Here is a 14,207-nt window from a genome sequence, read left to right as displayed (position 1 = left end):
AGGCATTCAATGACTTAATTTTAACTTGGTCTTGCCAGCAGGAGCTCCACACTGCCCAAGTCACAGAAGGCAAAGGCAGGGACCTGGAGAATGAAGAACCGCTGCTGTAGAAGATCAGGTTCAAGATCATCTGAGGAACCTGAAGGGGCACAAGTCCATGAGACCTGATGAGATGCATCTGTGGGTCCTGAGGGAACTGGGGGATGACCTGGCAGTGAGTGCTTGAGCTCAGAACCCTGCCATGCGCTGGGCTGCATCCCCAGAGCATGAACAGCAGGTTGAAGGAAGGGATTCTCCCCCTCTACTGCACTCTGGGGAGACCCCCCTGCAGTCCTGTGTCCAGCTCTGCGGCAACGACACAAGAGGGACCTGGAGCTGTTGGAGCAATTCCAGAGGAGGCCATGGAGACGCTCCGAGGGCTGGAGCAGCTCTGCTCTGGAGACAGGCTGAGAGAGCTGGGCTGGTTCAGCCTGGGGAAGAGAAGGCTCCAGGGAGACCTTAGAGCAGCTGCCAGTGCCTGAAGGGGCTACAAGAAACCTGGAGAGGTGCTTTTGACAGGGGCCCGTAGGGACAGGACAAGGGGGGAATGGCTTTAACATAGGGAAGATTGAGATAAGCTCTTAGGCAGAAGTTCTTCCCTGTGAGGGTGGTGAGGCCCTGGCACAGGATGCCCAGAGAAGCTGTGGCTTCCCTATTCCTTTCAGTGCTCAAGACCAGGTAGGACAGGGCTTGGAGCAATGTGGTCTAGTGGAAGGTGTCCCTACCCATGGCAGGGAGTTGGAACTGGATGAGCTTTAAGGTCCCTTCCAACCCAAATCATTCTATGATTCTATGATTTAACTGTTAAGAAGCCCTGTCAGTGTCAGTGCTGCATACAGATTAGGGGAACTGACACTGATGAGCTAGTGAAGCTAAAGCATGCTAGGTCATAGTCTTATTAAATAAACCATTCCAATTTCATTAACAGTCTGCTCTTCATCCTCTTACCTTCCTGTATTTACCTTGCACAAATGCTGCACATGACTGAAGTAGAATGGCTGAAGCTCAGGACTGGCAGTGGTCTGGGAAACCTCTACACCTACCGTGTGTGAAATATTCCAGTGCAGTGTAACTGTATTGTAGGTAAATGTCAATGAATGAAGTGGAGCTACAGCCTCTTATGCCAGGGTAAATTTAGTCAACTGGGTCAGTGCATTTGGGAATCACAGAGAAGTAAAAGATGACGAGTATTAGGAGGGAAAGGAGTAATGACACTGCAAAATAGCTTATTTTGAAGTTCTGCTTACAGTGGTTTGGAGGACTGGACCCCTTCAAATCCTTTTTTGCACTCACCTCTGTAGTGGCAATTACCAGTGGGTAAAGGGTCAGGAGAGTATTCCTCCTGTTCAAAGGATCATCTTACTTGACACAAGTAATGATTTTATGCAACCGTGCTGCAAGTTAAACTCCATCTGAATAAATGTATATTTTTTTTTTCTGGCGGATAAGAACTACAATTGGATAATATATCAGTAACTTAACAGCTGATTTTAATTTTGAAGATCTGGTAAATTTCTGGACTATATAATTCAAGGGAATGAAAAAAAGCCTGTGTCCTTGTCCAAATAAGCATGAACAAAAACATGAGTGTCATATATTAACTTATGCTAGTTAACAGAATTTTGGGCAGTCTAGTATAGGGACAATATTTTAGCATGTGCTAACCTGTCTATTTTAAATGTCTGGTCCTTTCTTTAGTGTAAAGAAAAATATTTACATTAATAGTTCACTGTCAATTGAATGGTCAGTTCCTTTTTGCTCACTTCATCATTTTACTGGGACAGCTTCTGATTTTCTTCCAATCTGGCAGGTGACACGTATGATTTTCAGGCAACAAGAATGTTCTTTGTTAGTCCAAACTGACAAGGAAACAAATTTGGAAGATTTACTCCTGAAGTCTCTATTAGTTGATGCAATAATGTTCTTCCACTGGGCTTCCACAAATCTCATTTGCATACCCTGATGAAAACAGCTGACATGCTGCTCTTGTCTTGCATTCTGAAGCACTCAGTACATTCATAATGTTGGTAGTAAGTCTGGAAAACAAGACTCATGACAACTGAAGATGAAGTGTTAGGAATCAATCTTATTCTCAATTTGCAGTACATGCTGTATGATAAAAGAAATTTAATTTTAGGAAGGATTGTAACTGTCTTACCATGCTGAGGCTCTTCACTTGCTAGACTTCTCACAAATGGGATAAAGAGGTATACTAAAAAGGTTAAGTTAGAGGATGTGATCTTATGTTGATGAAGACAATAAACTAGGGGACTTTTTTCCAGTGCTTTACATCAATCTGGATAAATACTCTTTCTCACATTTCTGTGGCAGGAACTTCCAAGTATGAATAGGTGGCTATGCCATTCAGAAGGATGAAGAAGTGAACAGTCCAGCATTCAGAAAATGAGAACAGATCTTAGATGCTGTGTTTGAGAAACAATACTGAGTGAGGAACAGAGGAGGTGGCTTTGGCAGTTATGAAAAGGAACTGGCAACAGAAAGTGAAAACTGAAGTGACAGCCTGGTTGGTGAGACCCAGGGCCTACAAAGCTGACTAGCCCACCTCTGGAAACAGCAGCAGGCGAGGCCATTTCAGGACCAGAAGTTAGCCTTGCCTTTTCTTTGGTCCACTCCTTGGCAGAGACAATTGTATTAGGAACACTAGAGAGCAATAAAATGTTAAAAAGCCTTTAGTTTGTGAGGAGAGGCCTGAAGGAGAACTGTGCAGTGACCAAGTATATCAGCAGTAGCTCTCACCAGGTGCCAAATACATGGCTGTTCATGCAAGGGCTGTGTAAGTGCAAATACCTCCTGCTCTCGCTCCTTGGTGTGGACAGCTCCACAGGGTCTGGGAATCCTGTGAACTAGATGCTTCAGCCTTGGCTTGGGAAGAAGCCAATACACTTGAACGTCTGCGTGAACCCCTGCAACACATGTGAGAAGAGGCATTGAGAAGGGCAGACAAGGGGCATACCAGATGGCAAAACCAATTCTCCCTCTATCTGGTTGCAGTTTTATTTATTGCTTTCTCTGTTTCATATTAAGGTGGAGTTCTGTGCTTTAGGTTGATTTGTTTCTGCACCCAGTTAGCTTACACTTTAAAAAGTGGCTTTGAACTGGTAGCATAAAGATCATCACCAGGCTATGCACCTGCACCTGAAAGATATTTAATAACATTTCTTCAGAGTAAACTTGTAAATTTCTTACAGAAGTATCTCCAATCTGCACTTCTGACACCATGAATCAGTTTAATTTCACTATCGTAGGTCCATGTCCACAGCCAACTGAATCTTTTTTAGGGTACAGAAGTCGAGAGCCATACCTACTGCTTTTACCTAGCTGGCATCAGAAGTTATTTTCACAGCAGTAGTCAGTCATATGCACACTCCAGTTCCAATAATCCACTGCTAGCTGGGGAACATTTTTCTCCTGGGACCTGTGCAGTTAGAGAAGGATTCCGTGGTCTTCAATAAGAGAAACTGATTGTTACTAAAATGTAACAGGGAGCTGTATTATTCTGTGGGTAACAAGGTTACTGGGAAGGACCTAATTTTGCCTATGAGCTAAAGCACTTGTGTTCATTACTTCAGTGTCACGGGTTTTGCCATATTTCCTGTACTGCTGTTCAAAACACTGTCCTTATCCATCGGGCCTTTACTGAGATAGAACACATCACTCTTCTGGCTGGTGTAAGTCTTTAAGCACAACCCGGGGTAATCTTCTCTCCCTTAGTATCTCTAGACCTGTCCAGGACCTATCGCAGCTACAAAAACATTGGTCTCTGAAAACCATTTATTTCCCACTTCAGGAAAAACAAGGCTTTACAAAGCAAAATGAAACTCAATAAACAATCTAATTCCTGGAAAGACACCCATCAGATCCTTACCTGATCCCAAAAGTCACCAAAAACCAAAAGAGTGGCCCAGAAATCCTGAAATCAAATGCATAGCACACATCCGTAGCGTGCAGGACATTGTGTGCATACAATGACGTAGCATGAATAACACATACTAAGTCAAACAGGCTGGGATCCAAAATGTATTGAACTATATACATAAAGACTTTTTAACAGGCATACCTCTGCTCTGCTCTGGGGAAACCCACCCTGCAGTCCTGCGTCTAGCTCCGGAGTCCCCAGTACAAGAAAGACATGGGACTGTTGGAGAGAGTCCAGACAGCCGCTGTTATCTTTTACATTAATGACTTGAGTATTTCATATAGTAGCCTGTCTCAAATTGATTTCAGTTTGTCTAATAGGAAATAAAACCAAAACAAACCAAAAAACCAAGAAATTAACATTAGTAACAGCAGCAGAAAGAGAACACAAAACAATGAAAAAAATCTGAAAGAAGTATTAAACTTTTAGATAAAAGAAGTAGAAAGAAGTAGGAAAAACTGCCAAAACCAGAATGTGGCAACAATTGCTGCATTGTGCTGTTACTTTTTTTCCAGTGCTGGTTGGTAGCCGCCGGAGTGGAATAAAAATACTCATGAAAAATGTATGCTGTTTGTATACCTCTCCGTTTGTTTCCTTTTGAACTTTCTCTCAGCACAATCAAAAGGCCCAAGAGCAAGTATGTTCAAGGCGCAGACCATGCATCTACAAAACTGAGCTCTGTTCACTAGCCTAACAATTTCCACACCCTTGTACAACTTACTTAATTCTATTTTTCTGCCAGCAAAAGGAAAATATCACTACTAGTCTACTTCGTGAGAGCACTGTGGTATTGTGCTCTTACGTGATTATTGAAAAGTGATTATTGGAAAATAAGCTCTCCATCTACCAAGCTCTTAACAGGAATTTCAACTATAAAGTCTCCCAAAAGAACAAAGCAAAAGAATGCGGAGTAGTTTACTTTTAATTCTTATTATGCATTATTGGTGCAGAATCTCCATAAGCACTGTTAATCTAATCACAGACAATGAAGAGATTTAAATTCAGCAGTCACCCATGGTGTATGACTGCTAATACACAACTGTGTACAACTGGAATGAGGTCCAGCATTTTGGTTTTGCAGACATTGCCTGTATATGTAGTTCTTCCTATACTGTAGATAGGGAGCATTTCCTCCTGTGACCATACTAGTACAGCAAATTAAGAAATTATTTGTTGCAGCACGAATGATACGCTGGGTTTAAATGTGCTGTCCAATAGCCTCGTGAGATATCTTCACAAGCATTTTGCTTTGGCAATACCATTATTTCTCATTTGGGTTACATGGCAGTATTCCTTCATGATAAAACTTTGCAAACCAGGTCCTGCCAGGCATTGGTAATAACAGATTATGATTTCTTTTTGCTTAGCAACATTGCTCAGCATTGGAAAGTAAGGGTAATCAAAAACCAAAGTAGAAGAAATAGCATTAGAATTACTGTGGATCTGAACCATACTAAAGAGGATTTGTGAAATTGAATGTACATGATGTTAATCCTATCAGAGCTGTAATGTTACCTGCTTTCTTTGGAGAGCTGAGTGTTGCCTGAACTGCTTGACTCATCAATGGGTTTTGGATGAAGCTGTTTCTTGGGACCAAATTACAGGATGAAGAGATGAAAAAGACCTTTTAGAGATAAACCAGTTCACAGCCTGGCTGATGAAGGATTGCTGTCTAAGCTCTTAGTTTAGTTCTAAAAATCTCAGCCAACAAAGTTCCTACAACAACTGTAGTTTACTCTTAAAAATTATCAATAGGTGATAATTCATTAATCACAGAATCACAGACTGGTTTGGGTTGGAAGGGACCTTAAAGCTCATCCAGTTCCAACCCCCTGCCATGGGCAGGAACACCTTCCACTAGACCAGGTTGCTACAAGCCCTGTCCAACCTGGCCTTCAGTATTGCCAGGAATGGGGTAGCCACAGCTTCTCTGGGCAGCCTGTGCCAGGGCCTCACCACCCTCATAGGGAAGAACTTCCCAAGACCTCTCATCACAATCTCCCCTCTGTCAGGTTAAAGCCATTCCTCTTGTTCTGTCCCTACAAGCCCTTGTCAAAAGCCCCTCTCCAGCTTTCTTCATGCTTGTGATTGCCCTGACCCATGTACAGGACATTGCACTTGGCCTTTGTTGCTGCTGTTCAGGTGCTCCCTTGCTGACCTGTGGTCACTCTACAGGCTCTGGGCACCTACAGGCACCAGTACCAAACTGGTCTGATGACGACTTATGCATTTGCTTTAAGTATATAAACATCTCAGTAGTGACTCAAGGAATGGGACTATTAAAACCTTTGTATGCAGAGGTGAGATGGAAACCTGAGGCGTTGATTCAGAGTACAGACAAAAGAAGGAAGAGAAAGGAGAGAAACCCGTGTTGGGAGTTCTTGTCAAGTAATTTTAGAACTACAGCAAATGCATTTCCTTTGATAAAGAGGCACTCACTGCAACTTGCTGAAATGCTCTGGCAACAATACTGGAGATGACCAAGCTGATACCAGATGCTGTAAGAATATTCCATGAATCTGATCTGCTCTGCAGACAGACAAAAAGGGGAACAGACACAAAAAACTGAAACAGCCCAAATTTGTCAACAGCAGAGCCAGGATTAGAACCCATCTCTGGTAAGTACAGTATCCTGTCTACATAGAGAGATACGGAATTTCTGTTAGCAGTAACATATGGATACTAACAATTTTTCAAAGCTAAGTGCTTCAGACCTTAACTTTCATAACACAACGAGTCAGTTAGGCTCACCAGCAAGGCCTGGAAGGGGATACTCAGGTAAACTGTTCATTATTTTTAACAACACATAATTACTAAACATTGTGTATGTTCAATTTAAGGCCCACAGACAATGTTTGTGATGCTCCGATGGTATGGCTAAAGCCTATACTCTTTAAAAAAGACCACTAGTTTTGAAATCTGAGTAGATGCATATTCATGATTTTTACAGCTACTGCATGCTCACAATTTTAAATAAAGTAAATGGATCTGAGTAGATGGATCTGAATATACGGGAACTATGGCTTAGCTTCCTAAAAGCTGCCACTCATGGTGACTCCTTTGCTAACTTCAGTGCAAAATTAGGGTCCTATCATGCACTTTAAAATGAGCCATGCCCTAAACTTGATGATTCTTACCTAAGAAAATCCAGAGAGACAGTAATAAAGCTAAAATTAGAAATCAGGAGCTGTAGCTTCCAAGGCAATACACACTGCTTGACGTTTTTTCAATACCACAGGCATTTTCTGCTAGCAAAAAATGGTTTAAGGAATAGAATCCCACACTGTAAAAACCTTCCTTTAAAACTCAGGGTTGGATGACAACATAGTGTTTACTTACCAAATTTCATAAGCCCAAACATTTAAAAGAATCAGTGAATAACAATATAAATAATTAATTCTGATGATTAAATAATGACTACAGCATCACAACTTGTGGTGGTAACAGCATAACGCAAGCTGTGTAACTGCTTTCAAAAATAATATATGCAGTCAAAATAGCGATCTGTGGAGGTACTATGATCCATTCAAAGCACATCATACGATCATTCTCCAGAATAATGTCACAAAACAAAACTTTGCTTATCTAATGATGACTATTACAGACTTGGATAGAACTTCTCACTGCTCACAAATAGTTGTAAAAATTATCTTTAAATATGAATCACAGTGCATATTTGAAGACCTCGGCTGCTAACAGCCACAATCCAGTAAATGGAATTTTAAGTACAAAGAAAAATGGTTTACCTCAGGAATATTCCAACAAAATGCCTTGGGCCTTGTGAGCTCTCCACACCCAGCAAATTACAATCAAATTGGGAGCTCCATGGTTGCAGAACATCACATTACTACCAAGAGCAAAATGCCATTTGCTTGTGGAGGTTCTCCATTGCAGTATGGTCTCCAAAGCTGATGGGGTAGCTTGTTTACTCTAAATGCAAATCACAAAACTCTTTAAAAATGGCAGTTTCCTGATAAATAGGTAAACCCCACATTTTAAAGCACTGGAACAGGCTGCCCAGAGAAGTGGTGAAGTTACCATCCCTGGGGGTATTTAAGAAAAGGTGTAGATGTGGTCCTTAGTGACATGGTTTAGTAGTGGACTTGGGAATGTTAGGTTAACAGTTGGACTTGAGGATCTTAAGGGCCTTTTCCAAGTATTCTATGAATTCGGGTTCCGTTCATCCATCCGGATATATTACTATGTACTATATACTGTAAGCCACAGTTTGGATATATGGATTGCTGCACATACTACAGTTTGGATGGCTTAGTCATGCCAGACAAGACCTTACCACTAGAAGATGCATGGCTTAATAGACGTGTAAATTTTAAAAAGTTATTTTAACATTTGTGTGGCAAAACAGCTTCTGTGCACTTGGCAAATTTTCACACCTAAAAGCAATTATACAGTCAACACAGCTGGGTAACAAAGTGAAACACACATCAAGCATCTTGCGGAAGTAGCTCAGGATTAGTATTTTAGTGAGACCCTGTTAATTTTTTCTTGTTTTCACCCAGACAGCTGCATAACCATAGAATCAGAATCCCAGGCTGGTTTGGGTTGGAAGGAACCTTAAAGCTCATCCAGTTCCAACCCCTGCCACAGGCGGGGACACCTTCCACTAGACCAGGTTGCTCCAAGCCCCGATTAGCCTGGCCTTGAGCACTGCCAGGGATGGGGCAGCCACAGCTTCTCTGGGCAACCTGTGCCAGGGCCTCACCACCCTCAGACAGAAAAAGCTCTTCCTTGTATCCAACCTAAATCTTCCATTTAAGTTTGAAGCCCTTTGTCCTATCACTAGGGTCCCAGATGAAGAGTCCCTCCCTTCATCACGTATAACCACGTTGGATACTCCTTCGCTCATCCACCATGTTACATTCCAGGGCACTGCTGAAGTGAGCTGGCCATTTTAATTTCGCGTTTCTGCCTCCTCTCTAGGGGGAAGTAATAACATTTTATATTTATCCTGTAAGGAGAAAACGGCGGCGAAGCCTGCAAAACCGATTAGAACCACGCAGATGTGTCACTGCTGAGCTCCTGGAGCGAGGCCAGCGGTCTGAACTAACCCGGGGCCGTCCCGGTTGACGGTGGCGGAGGGAGCTGACCACGGGCCTGGACGAGACTTTCGGTGCCCGCACAGCTAGCCGGGAGCGCTCCCGCACCATCACCGCACACGGACAGGGCCACCGGGCACCCGCCCCCGTACGCGGCGGCTGAGGCCAGCACCTTCCGCGCGCATGCGCTCCCCTCCGCCGGCCGCGTCCCTCCTCATGGCGCGCATGCGCGGGGGGCGGGCCGGGAGCGCGGCGCTGGCGGGAGGCGGAGGCACGGTATGTGGAGGGCGGTGTGGTGGGACGGCGCTGCCCGCACCCCGCTTCCTCACCTGAGGCGGGGTGGGCTCCCCGCAGCCCCTTCCGGGCCCCGCCGCCTGCTTGTCCCTCCGGTAGCCCCTCTGCCATCACCCGGCGGCAGTCCTGAGGGTCTGCACATAGCGGAGCGGGCAGGGAGAAGGGCCGGCCTGGCCGGGGCTTGCCTTGTCCCTGCTTGCTGCGGGGCCCTGGACTAGCGCGGCTGGTTAGCTCGGCTCTGCTCGTCGCTGTTAAGTCTTTTCGGGTTAACTATAGGGAAGAAGGGTGTGCTGCGCTTGTGCCAGCAGCCTGGTGTCACTTCACAGCTGTTAATGTTCCGAAGCACATGCCTCTTGCCCGTGTCAGCGAGTTGAGCTAAATGATCTTAAGGTGCTTTTCAGCCCACACCTTTCCGTGATTCTGTGATCACTGCTTAAAGCGGATGTGAGAGCTGCAGTCTCCTTTACGTGTACTTGGGCAGTTGTGCGGTCCGTCGTCTGAACTGGGAAATTTGGGAACTGCAGAAGCGTTTACCCTGCCTGTTTTCCACGTTTCCTCTTTCTTGGCAACCGGGTATCACAGAGTAAAGGGGGCTTGAGTTAACTGCCGTTGAAAATGAGGTGTTTTCAAGTGCGAGATTAATGATTTATGTCATGGACGGACGGGGTGATGTTGTAATTGTGGGCCAGATCCTGAAAAATAACATTAAATGAGGTGCTGTGTCCTCTGTGGTTTTTTGTTAAGAAAAAACATGTAACAGTTAACTGAGTATTTGAATGTGGTGCTGCAGTGATGCCTGATGTCTGTAAACTGGCTGTGTTTATGATAAATCCTCTTTGAAAGAGGGGGAAAAAAGTAAAATTGGAAAGATCCTCTGGAAGCTTTTATGTTACCTTTAAGACCCTGGAGGGAAGCATTCGAGGGGGAGGGAAGGTGCTCATTTGGATCATGTTGTGACCCCCTGAAGCCACATTGTTGGGCCATTGGGAGCTGTGCTGCTGGCATGAGCAGGAGCAATTTCTTCTGTGGGGCTCTGATGGCCATTGTGGAGGTTCTGGGTCCACAAACACTTTGTTAAGGTGTTGTGGAGCTGTTCAGTTCCCCAAGAAAAAGGTGGTAGGCCTATGGAAGTAGTCCTCTTCCACACACTGGCTGGGCCATGCTGCTAAGGAAATGTATGTCAAACCAACTGTACTATGTCCAGCTCTGGTCTCCCCAGTACAAGAAAGACAGCGCCATACTGGAGCAAATCCAGTGAGGGGCTGTAAAGATGATTAGGAGTGTCTTGACATATGAGGCAGGGCAGAGGGATTGGGACTTACCAGCCTGGAGATGAGAAATGTCAGTGTGAAATACTGATGGGAGAGAATAAGGAAGAGGGAGCCAGGCTTTTTGCACTGTGTTGTGAATGCACAAGAGGTGTTGATCACCAACAGATACATAGACTTTTTCATTTAAACAGAAAGCAGATTATTTAGTGCTGTGGTAATTAAACACTGGAACAGATTTTCTGGAGAGGTTGTGGAATCTCCAGCCTTTGAGATCATCAAAACCCAACTGGAAATGGTCCTGAGCAACCTACTCTAGTTGATCGTTCTGTGAACAGGGGGATGGGACTAGATTATCTCCACAAGTCCGTTCCAACTTCACCCATTTTGTGTGTCTGATTTTCTAATGTACTTGAAGAAATCTGTCTTTGTTTTAAAAAACCTGTTTTCTCTCCTCCCACCCTTCCCAGTGCTTTGTTGTTTTACTATTTAATTGCTAGAAATTAGTGAAAGTTTTTAGTATTCACTTTATGTGCCAGTACTAACATTTAATTTGCTCGGCAGATGTCCCATAGCATGGCAGGTGAAGAGGACTTCTTTTTGGAAGAAAAGAGATTCAAGCAATTCTGTGAAGAATTTATTAAACATTCACAGCAGATAGGAGATGGTTGGGAGTGGAGAACTAGCAAGGTAAAACAATCGTGTTCATTTTTAGGTAACCTTTCTGGCCTTTTTGAACTGTTGACAACTGCCACAAGCTGGAACATCCTTTTTGAGGGGAGTTTACAACATATGAAATAAATGGTATTTTGCACAGCTGGTCCAAGAACAAAATAATGCATAGATGATTTACATGAGGATATAGTCCTGTATCTGTATTGAACGGGGTTCATGAATCTAAAAACTACTGCACCTTGTGGTAACCTTGTAGGGTTACCCAAGATGATTTCTGTTTTGGTCCTAAAATGCCTTTAAGGCATTTGTTTTCAGAATTCCCAGTGTTAGAAAAACAGTCACAGCTTTCAACAAGTCTTTCAAGTGGCTGGCTATCTTTAAAGTGAACAAAAAAAAAAAAAAATAAAAAAGGAAAAAAGGCTGTTCCTTCTAATCTCAACTGCCTCCAGCCATTGGTATCTGTACCTTTGTATTCTAAGCTGGGCACCCTTTTTTCATCAGAATTCTCTTTGTTTTGGTACTTCAGTTTTAGATCCTTTAGAATCTTGTAATTGTAAAAGCAAACCATATTGAGCTCCCTTACTATTTGACATGTTTTCCAGTAGTTTACCCATTCTTGTGAATCTCCTCTGAATCCTGTCCAATATATAAAAATCCCTTTTTCAGCTGTGGGCAGAACTAGACAATGGTTCTTGTATCATTGTGAAATTTGGACCTTCCTACTCTGGGCAAGAGGTTGTGGTTACGTATCCAAGGATCACTTTAACCCTGTAAACTGAAATAGCACATAGTTTTTGTTATAAATGTGTGACAATGTTTTGCATTAAAATATGTGTTAGTTGCATACAGCAAGCGGAAAAATCTGTGTAAGTGATCAATCCTCCTTATTTGCTGGTTCCCCAGAATTTTCAGACCTCACCAATAATAATTACATATTGTTTCTAGGTCATTAATCAAAATTTTAAATAATGCAGGGCCAAGACGAGTCCCACAGGACCACATTAGAATCACTTCTTTTATGATGATTCCCCATTTTTTTAAGTTACATTTGAGATCTGTGAATTAATCATATTTTCATCCTTTAGCGGGAGTCAGATTGGCATGGGATTATTTTAATGTTTTAATTTCCACTTGTGGAATCAGCAGTTTTCTTACAGAAGTCTGAGCATGTATTGTTTGTATTTATCAAGCAAACATGTCTTTACTGTGATAAAACCTATTTTTCTTAAAAAACAACTACACGTACTGTATGTTTTTCTGTATTTACTGCATTCTACGTGATGTCTGCCGTTCTTTTGCTTGGGATGACTTTAGTACCTGAATATGTGTACAGTTACTCAAATTAGCCAGTATATAAAGGTATATTGATACATGCTGGCTTTATGCAAACTTCTCTGAAGCTTCCACAATGGTCGAAAACTTAAAGATCAGCAGTTCTTATGTACTGATTTAAAAATACCTAACAATAGCCACGTCATGTTAATGTGCTACTTACCCACCACTGAAATGAAAACTTCTTAATAGTTATGGTTTATGGCTACGTAATTTGTATTTGTTCTCTAAATAAGAATAGAAATATTTTGAGTAGTTGCAGTTTCTACTTTGAATGCTTCTGTTATTTTCCATCTTATAATAGATCCACACTATTCTAGGATGTCTCTTTGCCCCACTTTTTTTGATGTGTGGGCCATACAGGTTTTCCTATGTTTTCTTGCTTTTCTGACTGGTTTTCAGTATGATAGTTTGGGGTACTCATTATTATCTGTGTATTTCTTCTCTCTGCTGTAGAAAATTTACTGCTCTAGGTTTAGTGTTTTACGTTAATGGATTTAGTGGTTTTGCATGCTTTCATGAATTTTGGGGAGAAAAATCATGCTTCTACTATTTTGAAGTGCAGTAAGTCCTGCAGTAAATGTATGCCATCACTTCTGTGGCAATTGTACATTAGCATTTGTAAATCACAAATTAACAGAATTTCAGTAAGAAACTGGATTCTGGCCTCAGGTACATTCTGTTTAGAAGTTTTTAAAAGACTGCAAATATTAGCTAGAGTGTTACAGAGAACCCTTTTTTACAATGAGCCATTTGAAACCTTAGATTTCAGTCCAAGGCTATATTTGTGAGGATTTATTCAACAAAGAAGGATGCTCTAAGCCTCTATTGGGAATTTAATACATGGGTCAAAGTTTGAACTTTCTGTGAAATAAGAAGCTTTGCTGGAAATAGCATAATAAGATAGAATTTTGTTCTTACCTATGAAAAAAATTGTAAGAGGTGTTGTTTTTTTCTTTTTTTTAATGGGTCAAGTTGGTGACTCTGTGATTTCAGTGTGATAAAAACCTGGCCATTGAGACCATCCATTTATGTAGTATGTAGTCTGGGAAGGAAGCTTGTCATTAACAAGATGTCCTATTGTTTTTTTGCTGCGCCCCCCCCCCCCCTTTTTTTTTTTCCTTTTTACCCAGTGTATGCGTTGTGGGTAGTTCAGGGCACTCTTAGATTTGCTGATGTAATGCACTTGGATCCTGTTCCTCATTCTGTACTCATGTGAATAGACCCATTGATAGCAATAAGACCACACAAGTAAACCAGGCTTGTAGAACTGTGTTGTTGCGTTCCTGTGTTTTCTGTAGAGATTAAATGTGGATGATGAAATACTCATTGTTTTTGCGGAGCTGGCTCTTGTGACATAAGCTCACACGGCCCAAGCAGAACCCTGTGTTTACAGCTGTAAGTGAAATGTTCTAAACTATGTTATTTTTATAATCTGTTTCTTTCTCCCAGAAGAAAGCCGTAAAAAAGCCAAGAGCACCTCTACTGTTGGACTTGATGAAGCTAAACTGGAGTGCTGTTATTAGAGGTGGATAGTTAAATCTTGGCTGTAAAGCTGCCCCCTGTTAGCTTTTCGCTTTGTTTCTTATTCCCACTCTTCTCTGC

The 14,207-nt window shown here is 42.4% G+C and overlaps 1 protein-coding gene and 1 long non-coding RNA gene across 3 annotated transcripts in view; one reads left to right on the top strand and one right to left on the bottom strand.

Moving 5' to 3' along the window:
* Window positions 1-1,508: 1,508 nt before the first annotated feature.
* Window positions 1,509-9,175, bottom strand: LOC136005089 (uncharacterized). 2 transcript variants are annotated; one of them, XR_010608677.1, is made up of 3 exons: window positions 9,046-9,175; window positions 2,848-2,963; window positions 1,509-2,075 (listed from the first exon to the last, which is right to left on the bottom strand). It is a non-coding gene; the product is annotated as an uncharacterized LOC136005089 (long non-coding RNA). The 2 variants fall into 2 exon arrangements; XR_010608676.1 differs by having other exon boundaries at window positions 1,509-2,963.
* Window positions 9,176-9,282: 107 nt separating this feature from the next.
* The window catches only part of ATG10 (autophagy related 10), an 84,908-nt gene continuing 79,983 nt past the window's right edge, over window positions 9,283-14,207 (top strand). The window contains exons 1-2 of the mRNA XM_065661213.1: window positions 9,283-9,309; window positions 11,160-11,285. Of these exons, the coding sequence (XP_065517285.1) occupies window positions 11,160-11,285 (126 nt within the window). The 5' untranslated portion in view covers window positions 9,283-9,309. The remainder of the gene's footprint in view (window positions 9,310-11,159; window positions 11,286-14,207) is intronic.

Source organism: Lathamus discolor, chromosome Z (assembly GCF_037157495.1).
Source record: "Lathamus discolor isolate bLatDis1 chromosome Z, bLatDis1.hap1, whole genome shotgun sequence".
In the NCBI taxonomy this organism is placed as follows: domain Eukaryota; kingdom Metazoa; phylum Chordata; class Aves; order Psittaciformes; family Psittacidae; genus Lathamus; species Lathamus discolor.
This window is presented reverse-complemented; position numbering and strand designations above follow the sequence as displayed.